At 49.1% G+C, this 17,531-nt stretch overlaps 1 protein-coding gene across 2 annotated transcripts in view; it reads left to right on the top strand.

Annotated features, from left to right (window-relative positions):
• Window positions 1-17,531, top strand: part of LOC144755218 (complement factor H-like) — a 1,175,739-nt gene that overhangs the window by 934,707 nt on the left and 223,501 nt on the right. For both annotated transcript variants that reach the window (XM_078643916.1, XM_078643925.1), the window contains exon 22: window positions 15,556-15,756. In XM_078643916.1, the coding sequence (XP_078500042.1) occupies window positions 15,556-15,756 (201 nt within the window). The remainder of the gene's footprint in view (window positions 1-15,555; window positions 15,757-17,531) is intronic.

Here is a 17,531-nt window from a genome sequence, read left to right as displayed (position 1 = left end):
CTGCCCTCGGCTCCCCTCCTTCGGTGGCTGGAGGTTCAGGGGCCACATGGCTGCTTCTGTCTTCACCGTGCCCTGGGCCAGGGTTCATCTGCGCCCTCTGCTGTGGCATGTGCAGCGGTGGGTCCCCTTTCCTGTCCTGGATTATGCGATCCCTGTGCCCGTGTCTCTGGATATTGTGTGTGCTCTTCAGCGGTGGCTGGTTCCTCTCCGCCTTTCTGTGGGGATGTTGTTCCGTCTGCCTCCTCCTCTGGTTGTGACCACGGATGCCAGCGCTTCTGGCTGGGGGGCGACTCTGGCCCATTGGGCTGTGCAGGCTTGTTGGCTACCGGTGGTGTCTCGCAGGAGGGAGTTGTCTGTGGTGGAGAGGGCGCTCCGCTTTTTCCATCTTCATCTGAGGGGTTGCCATGTCCTGGTGTGGTCGGACGAATCCGTGTCTGTGGCCTACATCTATCACCAGGGGGGGACGCGCTGTTCTTCCATGATTCTGGTGCCCTACTCCATTTCGGACTGGGCGGAGAAGACTCTTCTGGCCCTGTCTGCGCTTCTCATTCGGGGTGTGGACAACGTGGTTGCGGATTCTTTGAGCCGGGGGTTTCCTTCGTCTCTGTCCCTGTGCCTGCATCCCCGGACTTTTCTCTTGCTCTGCCTGAGGTTCGGGAATCTGGTTCTGGCCTTGTTCGCCTCCAGGTCCAGTGCCCTGGTTCCCCTGTTCTGCTCCTTGTCTCCGGAGGTGGGCGCCTGGGGAGTGGATGCCTTGTCTCTCCGGTGGCCTCCTTGGCTTCTTTCTGCTTTTCCTCCCTTTCCTCTGATTCCTGCCTTCTTGCTGAAGGTTCTGCGGGAGGGGGCTCGGGTGGTGGCTGTTCTTCCGCATTGGCCGAGGCGGTCCTGGTTTCCTCTGCTGCTGGGCCTCGCGGTGGGCCCTCCTTGGCTTCTGCCCCGCTGCCCTTCTCCACTGAGGTCCCCGTCCTCTCTTCTGGTTTCCCTCTCCTTGGCGGTCTGGAGGTTGACCGGTTGTGTCTTGGGGTCCGTGGTCTGCCCGACCAATTCATCTCTGTGATGCAGGCCTCTCGTAGGCCGTCTTCTTTGTCTTCCTGCTCGAAGCAATGGGCTTCCTTCTCAGGGTGGTGTTCCTCTTCTGGTTTGTCTCCTACCTCTTGCCCTGTGTCTTCTGTCCTTCGGTTATTTCTGGTTGGTTTTCAGAAGCGCTTTGCTGTTTCTACCTTGAGGGGCCAGTGGGCTGCTATCCGGGCCTTTCGGGACCCGGATTCCTTTCTTTCTTCTGATGGCATCTTGGTTTCTCGTCTGTTTTGCAGTCTTCCCACTTTTGAGCCTTTGGAGACTGTGGACCTTCAGTTTCTGTCCTACACAGTGGCCTTTCTGGTGGCCATCTCTTATGCGAGGCGGTTGGGGGAGCTTACGGTCTTGCGTTGTTCCCCGCCGTATTTGCGTTTTCTGGATGATGCTGTGGTGCTCTCTTTGGATCCTAGTTTTGTTCCCACAGTCCGCTCCGATTTCCTTTCCTCTCGGGAGCTGGTTATTCCTTCTTTGTGTCCTTCTCCTTCTTCTCCTTCTGAGCTGTTGCTTCATTCTTTGGACCTGAGGCGTGCCCTGTCCGTTTATGTGGCTCATTCTGGGGTGTTTCGTTCTTCCGACACTCTCTTTGTGACCTTTGGTTTGGCTGGTAAGGGTATGGTTGCTTCCCGGCTCGCCTTGGGTCGTTGGCTTCAGGCTGCCATCACTCTGGCCTATCGTGGTGCTGGTTTGCCTTGTCCAGCGGGGGTTCGGGCACGTTCCTCTCGGGGCGTGTCGGCCTCCTGGGCTGCTTACATTGGTATGTCTCTTGCTGTGCTTTGTCGTGCTGGGACCTGGGCCTCCGGGTCCACGTTTGTCCGGCTCTACTGGTTGTATTGTGCCCTGTCTAACTGGACCACTTTTGGTCGTGGGGTGTTGCAAGCTGTGGGGGTCCCCCCTCCGCTCTGGGTTCTGTTTTGTTTCTTGAGCTTTGTGCTTGCTGCACTCCTTGGTGTCTGGTCTGTGTTTTTGCTGTGTTTGGGTTGCCAAAGGCCTGTTTGGGCGTTGCTTTGGTATGCCTCATGAGTAATGACTGGGTCGAGGACGAGGGACGTAGAGGTAATGCTATGATTACGTACGGTAATCCCCATTACTCTTAGTCCTACTCGTCCTCGACCCAGTCATACTTCTCACCCTCCCTCCCTGTCCCGGCCTTTGTTGCTTGGTGTGTCAGGATGTGCTTCTGGTGGTTGGGTCTGATATAGCACCTGGCAGGAGGGGGGGTGGAGCCTAAAAGCGTTTCCTGTTTTGTTTCCTGTCGTGTGGAATACCTCATGAGTGATGACTGGGTCGAGGACGAGTAGGACTAAGAGTAATGGGGATTACCGTACGTAATCATAGCATTACTGATGATTGCGGCGCAGCTCGAGACACCAGATAAGCGGGCGGAGAGTCACCTTTTGCTGTTTGCTATTTATGTGGCGTTTGCGGCTCAAATGATAGCGGGGAAATGTGGAGATAAATGGATCGTTGGTCGGATTACCGGAGCAGGAAGGGACGCTGCATGCAGACGACATCTCCTTATATATTATCCGCCGGCAGCAGACAGCGGCCTGGGTTTAAACGATAGGATTTGAATATTACAGGGGTGTCAACCAAAAAAGGCTTAGGCGAGGTCTGAATTGTTCTTTCTTAATCTGGGGGAGAAGAGTCCAAGAAAGTTGATTGTTAGTGATTTTGTCTTGCACGGAAGTTAAGACGTAAGCAAAAACGAAACCATGGGCAAAAACGAAACTTGCCGTGGGGCGGGACATCCGTCTTCGGAAGCCCGCGCCCACGGAGTGGCTGGCCAGAAAAGCAGTGCTGGTGACGCGGGGCTCCCATGCCCGAGGGAGAGCCCCGCAGAGGATGCATTAGTCCGGAGTGGCGGTAAGTGGGGCTTGGGGGAGGGGGTGCGCGTGTGTGTGCACTGGTGTGTGTGTGGGTATGTGTGAGATGGGGGGGTTGTCTGTATGCGTTGGTGCGTGTGCTTGTGTGTGGGTGCGCTCGTGTGTGTGCGCATGCGTGCAGGGGGAGGTGTGGCTGTGTGGTGCAGCTTTCCAGGAGAAAAGACAGGAGCTGGGCAGAGCGAGCGTGTTCATGTGCGCGTGGCCCGCTCAATTCCCTGCGCACGGCCAGCTCCTGTCCCCTCTCCTGGAAAGCAGACTCGCTGACAATAGGGTCTCTGGCGAGACCGCGCTTCGCGTGGTTAACGCCACGAGCCCTAAAAACTGACATAGAGAAATTGAAACACTGCAAAGATATACAGGGATGTCCAGAGGCTGGTGGGAGCAAAGGCAGAGAAAGGCATGCAGAGGAAGAGCAGAGACTCAAATAGGAATGAAGAGCCCAGGGTTGAAAGTTATGTGAATCATGGAACAGCATGTTAACAACTATCCCTGTGATACTTCCACAACATCCTTCCTCCCCCACTTAACTACCAAATACTATGCAATCTCTGCTATTTAAACAGCAGCTGGGTAAGTAATGCAATTTGCAAGATATTTACACAGCAGCCGATAAACTACACAGCGACCGCTCGAACCTGTTCCAGGTGAGGTTGCCCCACCTCCGCTGCTCCTGCCCGCCGTGGCCAGGACCCTGCCCTGCTGAGTGCCGCGCACTGCCTTGCACACCCTCGCCTCGCCGCTGTCTGTCTGCTGCGGCGTGCCTGCTTCCCCCCTGTGTCTTCTGTGCGCCTGCTGCTTGTACTATCCACTAGCCCCCCTGGTAAATTCTCCTGTTTGCCTCCACTCGCATCTTCTCCTTCCCCCCGTTGTGTAACTTGCCTCCACTTGTTTTTCTGTCTCCCCCCAGTTTCTACCTGTCCCCCCTCGCCTTCGCTCACTTGCCTCCCCCTTTTGCCTTCTGTACCCCTGTGCTGCCCTCCCCCTCCCGTTCGCTCCCTCGAGCCGCCCTCCCTCCCGCCACTGCCCCCCGGTGTCTCCACCCCCCTCCTGCCCATTGGCCGCCCCGCTCCCGCCACCCAGCTGACCCGCCCTCCCGGCTCCTCACTTATGACGCCCCCTGAGCGACCGCGCAGCGGACGCGCGCAGCGGGAGCACCGATTGAGCGCCGAAGGTGCGCCAAAGGTAAGCCCGTCTGCGCCCGTCCGCGCCTGGACCGCGCCCAGGGCCAGGACCCCTGGCCCTCGCAGACCCCAGCCCACCCGCCGGACGTACGACGCCGCCACCCTCAACGCACTCAACGCCGGACGAACACCTGGATGCTACCGAGCCACCCCGAGACGGACCCACGGACCCTTCATCTGCCATTCCTGCAAGTTCTCCTGCATACGGACCTGCACTGCACCAGCACCCACCAAACCGAACTCCAGCAGCAGCCACCTGAAGTGCATCCTGCTCAACACCCGCTCCGTCCACAGAGACGCCGTCGAGCTCTGGAACCTGCTCGACACCACAGCCCCAGACGTCGCCTTCCTCACGGAAACCTGGATGAACGCCTCCTCAGCGCCCGACATCGCCATCCCGGACGGCTACAAGATCATCCGGAGAGACCGCGTCAACCAGACAGGAGGAGGCATCGCCATCATTCACAGGAACACCATCCGCATCACGACCAACACCGACGACACCATCGCACCCGCCGAACACCTGAACTTCCAGATCCACGTCAACCCCAAGACCACCCTCAGAGGCACCCTCATCTACAGACCCCCGGGACCACGCACACAATTCAGCGAGAACATCGCCGACTTCATCATCCCGCTCGCCCTCCACTCAGCCGACTACATCCTCCTCGGGGACCTCAACTTCCACCTGGAGAACAACGACGACCGCAACACCACCACCGTGCTGGAAAACCTCGCAAACCTGGGACTCAAGCAACTGGTGACCACCCCCACCCACCTCGCCGGACACACACTCGACGCCGTCTTCTCATCCAGCAAAGACATCGCCTTCAGCCACGCCACAGGACTCCACTGGACGGACCACAGCTGCGTCCACTTCACCTTCAGAAGAACGACGACCCACCACCACCAGCAACAGGTTGCCCGAAGAAGCTGGAACAAGATCACAGCCGACCAGCTCGCCGTTTCCCTGAGTCAGCACCCTCCCGCCAGCTCAGCGAACCCCAGCCAGGCCGCCGACAACCTCACGAAGTGGATCAGCAACTGCGCGGACGAACTCGCCCCTCTGAGGACCCCGCCCAGCAGACCCGGCAGCAAGAAAGCCCCATGGTTCACCGACGAACTCAAGAGCTCCAAGAAGAACTGCCGAACCCTCGAGAAAGGCTGGAGAAGGGAACCTACACCGGACAACATGACCACCCTCAAGCTTGCCACCCGGAAGCACCACCAACTGATCCGCGCCACCAAGAAAACTGCATTCAAGGACCGACTGGACAACAACGCACACAACTGCAAGGAACTCTTCAACATCGTGAAAGAGCTCTCCAACCCCAACGCCGAAAACAACGACATCACCCCATCGCAAGACCTCTGCAACTCCCTCGCCTCCTACTTCCACAACAAGATCGCGGACATACGCAACAGCTTCAGCAGTCAACCATCGCACACAGCGACCGCAGCAACGCCACCCACCTCCACCCTCCGCGCCTGGACTCCGATCAGCACCGATGACACCGTCCGCATGATGAACTCCATCCACTCCGGATCTCCGACCGACCCCTGCCCTCACCACGTCTTCAACAAGGCCGACGCTGTCATCGCACCCCACCTGCGGGACATCATCAACACCTCCTTCGACACAGCCACCTTCCCGGAGAGCTGGAAGCACGCCGAACTCAGCGCTCTACTTAAGAAACCAACAGCGGACCCCACCGAACTCAAGAACTACCGCCCCATCTCGCTCCTCCCGTTTCCAGCCAAAGTCATCGAGAAGACCGTCAACAAACAGCTGGCCGCCTTCCTCGAGACGAATGGATCCCTCGACCCCTCACAGTCTGGCTTCCGAGCCAACCACAGCACCGAGACCGCCCTGATCGCTGCCACCGATGACATCCGAGCCCTGATGGACAACGGAGAAACAGCGGCCCTCATCCTCCTAGACCTCTCCGCGGCATTCAACACTGTCTGCCACCGCACCCTAGTGCAGCGCCTCAGCAACGTCGGAATTCAGTAGAAGGCACTGGAATGGATCGTCTCCTTCCTCGACGGAAGAACACAGAGAGTCCGCCTACCACCGTACAAGTCAGAGGCCACCGAGGTCATCTGCGGCGTCCCTCAAGGATCCTCGCTGAGCCCCACCCTCTTCAACGTCTACATGAGCCCCCTCGCGCCCATCGCACGCCAACACAACCTGAACATCATCTCCTACGCCGATGACACCCAGCTGATCCTCTCACTGACCAACGACCCCGCCGCTTCCAGAGCCAACCTTCACGAAGGGATGAAAGATGTAGCCGAATGGATGACGACCAGCCGCCTGAAACTGAACTCAGACAAGACGGAAGTCCTCATCCTGGGCTCCTCGCCCTCCGCCTGGGACGACTCCTGGTGGCCCCCCGCCCTGGGCACCGCACCCACACCGACAGACCACGCACGCAACCTGGGCTTCATCCTGGACTCCTCCCTCTCCATGACCAGACAAGTCAACGCCGTCTCCTCGTCATGCTTCAACATCCTGCGCATGCTACGAAAGATCTTCCGGTGGATCCCCACCGAGACCAGGAAGACGGTCACCCAGGCCCTCGTCACCAGCCGACTGGACTACGGAACGCCCTCTACGCCGGAACCACCGCCAAGCTCCAGAAGAGACTCCAGAGGATCCAGAACGCCTCAGCCAGACTCATCCTCGACATCCCCCGACGCAGCCACATCTCCGGACATCTGAGAGACCTGCACTGGCTCCCCGTCAACAAGAGAATCACCTTCTGTCTCCTCACCCACGCACACAAAGCCCTACACGACCAAGGCCCGAGCTACCTCAACAACCGCATCAACTTCTACGCTCCCAAACGCCACCTCCGATCAGCCAGTCACGCCCTCGCCGCCGTCCCCCGCATCCGAAGATCGACAACAGGAGGAAGGTCCTTCTCCCACCTGGCCGCCAAGACCTGGAACTCCCTCCCGACTGACCTGCGCCTGACCCAAGACCACCTCTCCTTCAGGAAGAAGCTCAAGACCTGGTTGTTCGAGCAGTAGCAGCACCCCCCCCCCCCCAAGCGCCTTGAGACCCTCCGGGTAAGTAGTGCGCTATATAAATGTCCATGATTGATTGATTGATACTGCATAATTCCTGCTATTAGCTAGCAGCGTTATGAATAACAGTGTAAATTCACTGTTTACCCACCAGCTGGGAAGCTGGCTGCTACCGTTTTTGACATTTCAGGAAGTAAATGTAAATGTAAATGTACAGGAATTTATATAGCGCAAATCACCGAGCGGTTTCTAAGCGCTTGCTTAGGGAACCTGTCCTGGTATTCCCCTGTGAGATAACCCCGGCAGGGTATCCGCAAGGTGAAAGCCAGGCATCCCGCCGCGAGGGGCTGTTGTGGAGATTAAGCAAGCTATTGCCCAGAGTCGCAGAGTGTGAACCCGTGAATCGAGTAGGCACCGGAGCGAGAATTGTCGAGTCCATGGACATTTTAGGACTCAAGACCCCGCCGAGCCGGGAATTGAACCCTGGTCCCGGGCTGACCTCTGCTTCCAGGTCTGCCTCCTCTAACCAGTGAGCCACACTTCTCCAGTGTCGATCTTTGCAACGAGGTTGGACCAGAGAAGTCCCTAAGCTGATTGGACAAACCCAAAAAAAGATCTTTAGTAGGAGTATCGCTACTCCTCCATTTTCTGTTTATTATTCAATAATGACACCTGGCCCTCTTGTAAACTCAGCAAACATAGGGGCTCATTTATGGGAAAGTGATACAGCGCAGTGCTGCAAGTCACCTTGCTTCTCTGCACTGCATGACAGGGAAAGAGCAGGATGTGCCGTATTTAAGGCTATCCAGCCCTTTCCTTCGCACAAATACAATCCTGGGAGACATATTCCTCAGCACACATAGCAAGAGGAAGAAACTAGGAGTAATAGATATATTTTTCCTCGTTGCACATCTCTTGAGAAGGCGTAACATTTTAGCCCATTCCCACTGAATGCATCAAAAACCATGGGAGTTGCGTCGGAACATCTACACAATGCCCATTGAATGCCTTCACAGGGCTGAGTAATGCAACCTAGCGATTTGCGCTTCCTTGTGTTACTCCAGATTTTTGAAGCCACTCAGAGCCACGCAAAGTGGTTTTGAATGGCTTCAATATCCTGACTCAGGGGTTTGCGTAATACATTTACCAAGTTGAGTGGTGCAAACGTAATGCAAGCTTCTAATTAATATGTCCCTTACTCTTAAGAGTTGTAGTCGCTGCGCTGCTCTATTTGGCTCACAGTTTACTTAATGCGCCTGTTAATTGCACATACTGGCTACATCAATGGTCTGCAGTTTGTCCCGGTCCGCAGACTTAGGGTGCTTGCATGATGGAATCACACGTTTCCATCAGGCCAAGACTTAAAAATCTTGGAGGGTTCTGTGGTAGTCAGAGTGTTGAGGGCTGCTTTTATGTACACATTCATTTAAAATCCAAGCTGGTGGGTGTGATATGTTGGAGAACCTAGCGCTTACCTGTGTACCTGCCTGGAAAAAGGTAATCAGTAGCTTAAAGCTGGTGAGATTACAGTGCAATGCCACATCTTTCAATCGGGTGAACATCAATGGATTTGCAATCGCAGGATGTTTTTTACTTTTTGAGGCCAAGGGGCATGATGCTGTGCCCTCCATAAGCTCTATAGGTACTTTTCTGTTTGAACAATAACGAGTACTGAAGATGTACCACCACTTTCTGTCTTTGTTTACTTTCATTATAACTCAGGGATATTTAGGTCAGCTCTAGAACACATTCTATAGTGCTTTCTGTTTATATTTACTATATAAAGGATGCGCTGCTTTGTGGGGAAAATACTGGATTTAGGTAATTTTCCTAATTTGTGTTCCAGATGAGCTATTAAAATACTAGTCATGCCAGTGATAAAAACACCAGCTGGAGACCCTTTTCAGTGCTATACAAAAATGCAAACTAAACTAAAGAGCCTCACCACACATGCTAGGTAGGGTTTACAAGACATGGATGTAAACTCTAAACCCGAATGTTTGGGGTCCAAAGGTTAGTGACCCTTTCATAGGCCCCAACATGACATGGTTGTTACTAGGGTTGTGTTGCTTCTGTATTTGTTTGGCGTGAAGTCTGCAACTTTGCACACTTTTCTGGAGAAAAGTGGTGGCATTAAGGGGTTGGTCAAGAGGGCAGCCTTGTGATGATACATGTGACCTGATATTTGCCTTGATGACACGGCTGCCTTTAAGAAACATGAGAAAGCTCCTAATATGGCTTCCCTAAAAGCTATCAGCTTTTACACTGGTTGTGTTTTCTGTTGACTCTTGACTAGTGATCCATAGAGAAGGGGTCTGCATCACTGAGGCCCGATACTGACCTGCCCGTGATTGACATTGTCACGCAATTTGCTGTCCGACTCAGTGATGACAGGAATTTGTGAAGGGAATAAAAAGTCAATTCAACTTCACCTGTACATTTGGCTTAGATGTATTGCCACTACTGGGTGTGAATGTTGATCCAGTGACTAGCCGGGGTTGAGATATCCGCAGGTGAGAAACCCTCCCTGAAAGTCCATTTTGTGCCTCAACAACCAACATCATTTGCATTTTGCAAAATTTCTTGAGACGATTGTGGTGTACAAGTCATGGTGTGCCCATTCCTTTAGCCAGTGGAAGGGTCCTTCGCCAGTTGATTCCCTCCAGGGCATTATGATCACCGGGCTCTGTCCGAAAGTACCTACACCATATGCCAAGAATTCCCCCATTCCCTGCCAATATATTCTCATTGGTGTGCTAGGATAGCGCCTCACTGTACCAACACTCATCATGCCAGCAGAACTCTGCCTGGTGCCACAATGCAGTCCCCCACAAATGTAGACCACCATTGAGCTGAAACAGTATAAACTACAATACAATATACATCACCTGCTACATCCCAGAGTTCGGGGTTTCTGACACACTAAAGGAGGTTTTCGGGGTCAGCCACATTGAGGTTGGTTTAAGAATTGTGAGGTAGCAGGTTTGTGGAACGTTTCAAGCTACTATGCACCTTTTTACCTGGGCGATTTTAGGTTAGAGCACTTGCATGAATATCCACTGTGGCTCACAACTGTATATTATATACTCAGAGCACACAATGGTTTGTGTCGCTAGGGCCTCTTATGTCTCGTTGTTAGTATTGCTATCACTAGGTGTTTGATGAATAGAAATGTTTTACCATATCAACAAAATTATATTGCTTTTATATTCTGTATTTTGAGTCCAAAATATATACTTGAAGATTGACTTAACTCTAGCTCCCTGCTAGCTGCCGCAAAGTCATCGTGTCATGTGGTGATTCATTCTGATGTGTGAAGTAATGTTAAGGGGCCCAAGTATGAGAGGCTGAGAGACATTTATAAGAGTACCCTTCCTCTTACAGATCAAGGTTAAATGGTTAAATGGTATGGTGCAGGTTTATACAAACAATCAATCACTCAATCAATCAGAGGAATTGTAAGCACGCTACACACCCTTGAGAGTCCCAAGGCGCTGAGGGTGGGGGTCCGCAGTTCTGTTTAGCCGAAGAGCCAGGTCTTGAGAGTCTTCCTGAAGGTGTTCAGGGAGGGGATACGTCTTATATCCGCCGGTAGCTCGTTCCAGGTCTTAGTAGCAATGTGAGAGAAGGATCGTCCGCTGGCTCTGGCTCCGTGGACGCAAGGGGTTTCAGTCAGTGCGAGGTTGGAACATCGGAGGTTTCTTTTGGGTGTGTGGAAGTTGATTCTGTTGTTGAGGTATTTGGTTCCATTGTTGTGTAGGCATTTGTAGGCGTGAGTGAGGATTTTGAAAGTGACTCTTTTCTCCACTGGGAGCCAGGGGAGTTTTCGTAGGTGTTGGCTGATGTGTTCATGATTGGGGATGGCGAGGATGAGTTTGGCGGCGGTGTTCTATATAGTCTGGAGTTTGAGGAGTAGGGACTTGTTGATGCCGTTGTATAGTGCACTTCTATAGTCCGGTCTGCCGGGGATGAGCGCGTGAGTGACTGTCTTCCTTGACTCCGGGGGATCCATTTGAAGGTCTTGCGAAGTATGTGGAGGGTGTTGAAGCTGCTGGATGTGACGGCATTTGCCTGTCGGTGCATGGTGAGTGATGAGTCGAATATGATGCCGAGGTTCTTGGCATGGTCTGAGAGGGTAGGTGGGCTTCTGAGGGTGGTTGGCCACCAGGTGTTGTCCCATGCTGAAGGGGTGGCTTCAAGGATGAGGACTTCTGTGCAAGGAGGGTGGTGGTGCCGCTGCTAGGGCGACTGACTCCGGAATCTGGGGCTCACGGTTTGATCCCCGGCACCGGCGGCAGATTAGCCCAGCACCATGTGACTCTGGGCAATAGCTTGCTTAATCTTCCCGACAGCCCCCAGCGCCTAGAGACCCTTGCAGGTGATTGTGCGCTTTACAAATGAGGATTATTATAGCAATGGAATGTTAGAGATCCAGGGTTTGTGGTGCTGGCCGTGGTTGGGTCACGGACCGCTGCAGACAGGCTTGCGTTAGGCGTGCCTTTGGTTGCCTTTAAGTAGGGGAGGGAGAGGGATGTGCAGCTGGGAGGCGGGGTCAACAGGGCAGAGGCGGTGGCGGGAAATGGTGGGAAAAACCAAAGCAACTTTATTTTCTTTTGCAGTTTAAGAAAATTTAAAAAAATAAGGCATCTTTGAAAATAAAATCTACAATAATACCCAATAGTACAGGTACCATATCTCCCATAAAAAATAGTGCTAAGAGTGTGGACTACTGAGAAAGACATTACATTAATTTTCCCTTGTTTCAATTATTTTATTTTTACAGATTACATTATGTTATTTGCCCTGAGGAAAATCCCGTCATACACGCAGGGATGAGCAACACGTCGGCTCCCTTTCTTTATACCCCATGAGTTGATTACAATGAAATATAGCCTAAAGGCAGGAAAAGGGATATAAAACTGAGATTACATCCCACAATACCTGGAGCTTATCCCCCATGGGAAGGGAACTACCATAAAAAAAACTGAAATAGGTTCAGAGAGAGTTCCTTTAGATCACTTGTTTGACAGACTGTATGTGTAACACTTTTTTGTTATGATTTTTGTATTCTGTGTCAAATGTTATCAATTGTAATAATCAATATTGTCTTGTTTAAGTTTCATGATTTGTTATAACTCATAAGTGTATCTCTCCATGCTCAGGCAAGCATGTAAATGAATTAAATGCGTTGACAAGATTTACAAATTATTGCAACGGAATAGCCAGGACCAAGAAATAAATGGCTACATTGGCCCATAATCTGCTTAAATAAACAGCAGGACTTTCATATAAGGTGGTCAGATTCCCTTTTTTTCTATAACACTTTCTAAAAGTGGCATTTTCAAACACATAATTTAAAAACCACCTTCACTAAAAAGTGTGTTATTAAATTCTGTGTTCAGAGAGCCTAAACTCCATTTCTCCACCTTGTCCCAATGGAAAGTTACACTTATAAAACTTTACAAAGCAGCTCCCATGTTAACCTATTGGACAGACAGCCCTTCAATAATGAAAAACTAAATACACAGTATTTCATTATCAGGACATGTAAAACACACCAGTACATGTCCTACCTTTCTCATACTCTGCACCTCTCCCATTGGGGTACCTTGGGCCCACCTTAGGGGTGCCTTACATGTAAGAAAAGGAAAGGTTAGGGCCTGGCAAGTGGGTGAACTTGCCAGGTCAACTTGGCAGTTTACAACTGCATGCACGGATACTGCAGTGGCAGGTCTGAGATACATTGATAGGCTTACTGATGTTGGTGGCACAGCCACTGCTGCCTATTAGTAGCATTTGATTTTCAAGCCTTGGGCACACACCTTGCACTTTGATAGAAATTTATCAGAAAATAAAATACGCCAATCACGGATAACCAATCAGAATCACAATATACACAGAGAGCATATGCACTTTAGCACTGATTAGCAGTTGTGAAGTGCGTAGAGCCCTGTAGCCATAAAAACAGGGTCAGAAAGATAGGGTGCAAAATGTTTGGGGATAAACCTACAAAAAGGGCCAGGTGTAACAATGTAAATCTTTCTGTGAACCCAGGACAATATCTGTTGGTTATCCAGTGCTTTACTCCAGATCCCCTTCCAAGGTATGTATGCATGAAACATGAAATATCTCCCATGTGACATTAAAATTCCAATTAAAAATCAAATTGCTTCATTTTAAATAACTCAAGGGTTAACATGCCAGCTACAAACATCTGTGTGTGTACCTGGTAGCCATAAGTCCTGGTATAACTACACAGCCTTTCATCGTTCTGAAGTAAATAGAGCGAGTTCCCGTCTGTAGGTTTCCACCTGTTATTTACAGTGGCAGAAAAATCCAAGGCAAGTGGTTATTCAAAAAATAAGTTGTGCACTCTATGACGGAGGCTATACTTAAAGGGAGAGAAGGGTATACGAGGTATACACAATGAGTAACATTATGCTCCAGATTGTGAGACATGCACATAATGGTATACAACCTTTACCACGCAACTTTTACAACGACCTACCATTACCACGCATTTTTTACAACGCAGGATCCATTACAACGGATACCATTACCACGCAGGTATTTACAACGCAGGTACCTTTACAACGCATACCATTACAACGTAAGTATTGGTAAGTATATTATTTTATTAAAAATATTATAAGTTTACGTTTTTGGGTAAAGGGGTATTTTTAGGGTTCAGGGTAAGTTTTCAGTTTTTGGGTAAAGGGGTATTTTTAGGGTTCAGGGTCAGTTTTCAGTTTTTGGGTAAAGGTATTTTTAGGGTTCAGGGTCAGTTTTTGGGTAAAGGGGTATTTTTAGGGTTCAGGGTCAGTTTTCAGTTTTTGGGTAAAGGGGTATTTTTAGGGTTCAGGGTCAGTTTTCAGTTTTTAGGTAAAGGGTATTTTTAGGGTTCAGGGTCAGTTTTCAGTTTTTGGGTAAAGGGGTATTTTTAGGGTTCAGGGTCAGTTTTCAGTTTTTGGGTAAAGGGGTATTTTTAGGGTTCAGGGTCAGTTTTCAGTTTTTGGGTAAAGGGGTATTTTTAGGGTTCAGGGTCAGTTTTCAGTTTTTGGGTAAAGGGGTATTTTTAGGGTTCAGGGTCAGTTTTCAGTTTTTGGGTAAAGGGGTATTTTTAGGGTTCAGGGTCAGTTTTCAGTTTTAGGGTAAAGGGGTATTTTTAGGGTTCAGGGTCAGTTTTCAGTTTTTGGGTAAAGGGGTATTTTTAGGGTTCAGGGTCAGTTTTGGGTTTTTGGGTAAAGGGGTATTTTTGGGGTTTAGGGTCAGTTTTGAGTTTTTGGGTAAAGGGGTATTTTTAGGGTACAGGGTCAGTTTTGGGTTTTTGGGTAAAGGGGTATTTTTTGGGTTCAGGGTCAGTTTTGGGTTTTTGGGTAAAGGGGTATTTTTTGGGTTCAGGGTCAGTTTTGGGTTTTTGGGTAAAAGGGTACAGGGTAAAAATTAAATATAATTAAATTTAAATTATATTAAATTAAATTGATTAAATTAAATTAAATAAATTAAAATAAATTAAATTAAATTAAATTACATTAAATTAAATTTAATAAAATTACATTATATTAATTTTAATTAAATTAAATATTAAAAAATATTATATACTTACCAATACTTACGTTGTAATTGTATGCGTTGTAAAAGTATATGCGTTGTAAATAGATGCGTGGTAATGGTATCCGTTGTAATGGATCCTGCGTTGTAAAAAATGCGTGGTAATGGTAGGCGTGGTAAAAGTATGCGTTGTAACGTCATACATCCCCAATTCCCAATTTCCGGAGAGTTAACTATGTGGCATGCATTTATTTTGCTTGCCGCCCTTTAGACATATATCCGAGAGGTGAACTATCATGTGCATGTTGTCTTACGTTATTCGTTCTTTCAATATATTTATACACCACATAACAATATATCTGTTGTTGTTTGGTGACCCCTGTTTGCCTGCATAAGTAGAGTTGTTTGAGACAACAAACATGTATATGCCAGTCTGCATGTTGACAGTGGGTGCCTTTTAAGCTGGCATGCGTGCTTATTTGTATGTCTCCGCAGGAGCCTATTTAGGGTCATACAAATGTGTAAGATTCTGCTATGCAAGTGCACTTAACATAGGATAACATTACATAGTGGAGTCTGTCTGTGCGTGCCACATAACACTGTCTGGCGGATTGGTGTTTTCGCTTGGCAAGTTTAATTCAGGGTTTCTCTGCTAAACTCAAAATACACTTACATTATTCGAGAAAGAGCATGAAAAATGGAGAGTTGGATACAAATATATATGATCTTATTGTGGCTTATTTAACTGTTCTTCTGATTGTTTTTATTTAGCAGTGAGGTATGCACCTTTTGATTTCATTTCAACGAGTCAATTTACAAATACTTTACAGGTCCGTGTCAGGTAACCAAAGACAAACTGGAAGAACACTATGTAGAATTAAGCTCAATCCACAGGGATAAAACGGCTTTCAAAGAGGGCGACACCATCACTTTTAAATGTAAAACCGGATTTCGAGTACCCACACCTCCAGGGATCCAACCTGCAAAGTGTACTAAGGATGGGTTTACCTACCCCACATGCATCAATCCAGGTAAGTGTAATGCACTTGTGTAAAACATTTGTTAAGTTAATAATGGGTGGAGTTCTAAAATGAAATCTTTTTTCGGTCTGTAATTTATTGCAAAGAAGAGTTTCTCATGATCCATGGCAAAGTAAACAAAGACAATATGTATCAGAGGCTTGTGTCGCCCTGGCGCCATGCAGGGGGCGCAAGGGTGTCACACCACTAAAGACAGATTTACAAAGCCAAGCAAGGCCACCTTGCGTGGCCCTGCACGGCTTGATAAATCTGGAGTAACGGAATGCAGAGCAAATTGTTGCCTTGCGGTACTGTGCCCCACAGAGGCGTTCCATCAGTGGAGTGTGGGTGTTCCCCGGCATCCACCCTTGGATTCTGTTGCATTCACAGATTTCCCATTAGTGGTAATGAGGGGAAATATCCTTATTTCTCCTTGTTGTTCTGTCTTTCTGTGTGTGATGCTTCTGCAGCACACGTAGAAAGAGGAAAATGCATTTTAGGATTTTTTTGTGCAGGAAGGTGTCCCTTCCTACACCAAAGAAATCTTGCTTACAACACAGGCACCCTTGTACCATGGTGCAAGGGTGCCTGAATTGGCGATATTCCGCCAAAAGTGTGCCAGCGCAAGGAAAGGACAGGAATGCGCCCCATGATGTTGAATAGGGCGCATTCCTGCCCTTTCCCTTGCTGCGTGAAAGTATGATAAATATACCCCCATATGTAGCAAGAGACAATCTCTCAATCTAGCAATGGAAGCCCTCTCTTTTTACCTTCATTTCCTGAACGTAAACAAATGCCTTATTATCTAGTATTCCATTATACGATGATTTGTTGTCTAGAGCATAGTTTAGGAAGTGAGATTCGGGTTTGTGAATCTCAAATTTTCCAACTAAAAAAGTGATGAACTTCATGGTGGAACGGTGAGATCACCAAGGTTCAGGATGAACTGTTCTTATAAGAAAAGGAATCAGTACTAATTTACATTAGTTTGGCCTCTGTCTAGAAAGGAAAAGAGGGCAAAAACGATACATTGGAATGCTACCCTAAGTGATTGCTAATGGTTAGACTAATCGCAAGTGTTCATCCCCTCACATTTTGAGTTTTGGAGTGCCAGTATAATACCTGGAAACCTAGGGCTAGCACAGCTTTCCAAGCCTGCTTCTCCCAAAGTTTGTAAGTTCTAAAAAGTAGTACATTTTCACCCTTTTAAGAATTACTTCTCTAGGTATGCATTTACTGCTTTGTTGGTAAAACCAGTCACTATAAGTTTCTGATCCAAAATACACAAACAAGTTAACACCCCTTGGGGCCCGATGAAGGTAAATCTTTTTTACCACTTCTTAAATACCGATTCATACCGAATCGGTATTTAAGAAGTGGTAAAAAAGAGGAGGGTAGATGTAGGTAATTGTATTTTTACAATTACCGAATCGGAAGACATCGGTATTTACCGATTCGGTAAATACCGAATCGGTAATGCCCATTGATTCCTATGGGCATTGAAGCCCACAGGAATCAATGGGCATTACGGATTCGGTATTTACCACATCGGTAAATACCGAATTTTGCAAGGGTGCAGGGGGTGTCACTTTGACACCCTCTAGCACCCCAAATACAGGCATGTGTGCCATGTGGCACACATACACGCCCTAAGGGCATGTCTGTGTGTCACATGGCACAGGTGTGCATGCACAGATGTGCATGCACACCTGGATTCGGTATTTTACCACCCAATTGGATTGGGTGGTAAAATACCGACTCCTAAAGGCCTGTGGGACTCAGAAGAG

Source organism: Lissotriton helveticus, chromosome 1_1 (assembly GCF_964261635.1).
Source record: "Lissotriton helveticus chromosome 1_1, aLisHel1.1, whole genome shotgun sequence".
In the NCBI taxonomy this organism is placed as follows: Eukaryota; Metazoa; Chordata; class Amphibia; order Caudata; family Salamandridae; genus Lissotriton; species Lissotriton helveticus.
This window is presented reverse-complemented; position numbering and strand designations above follow the sequence as displayed.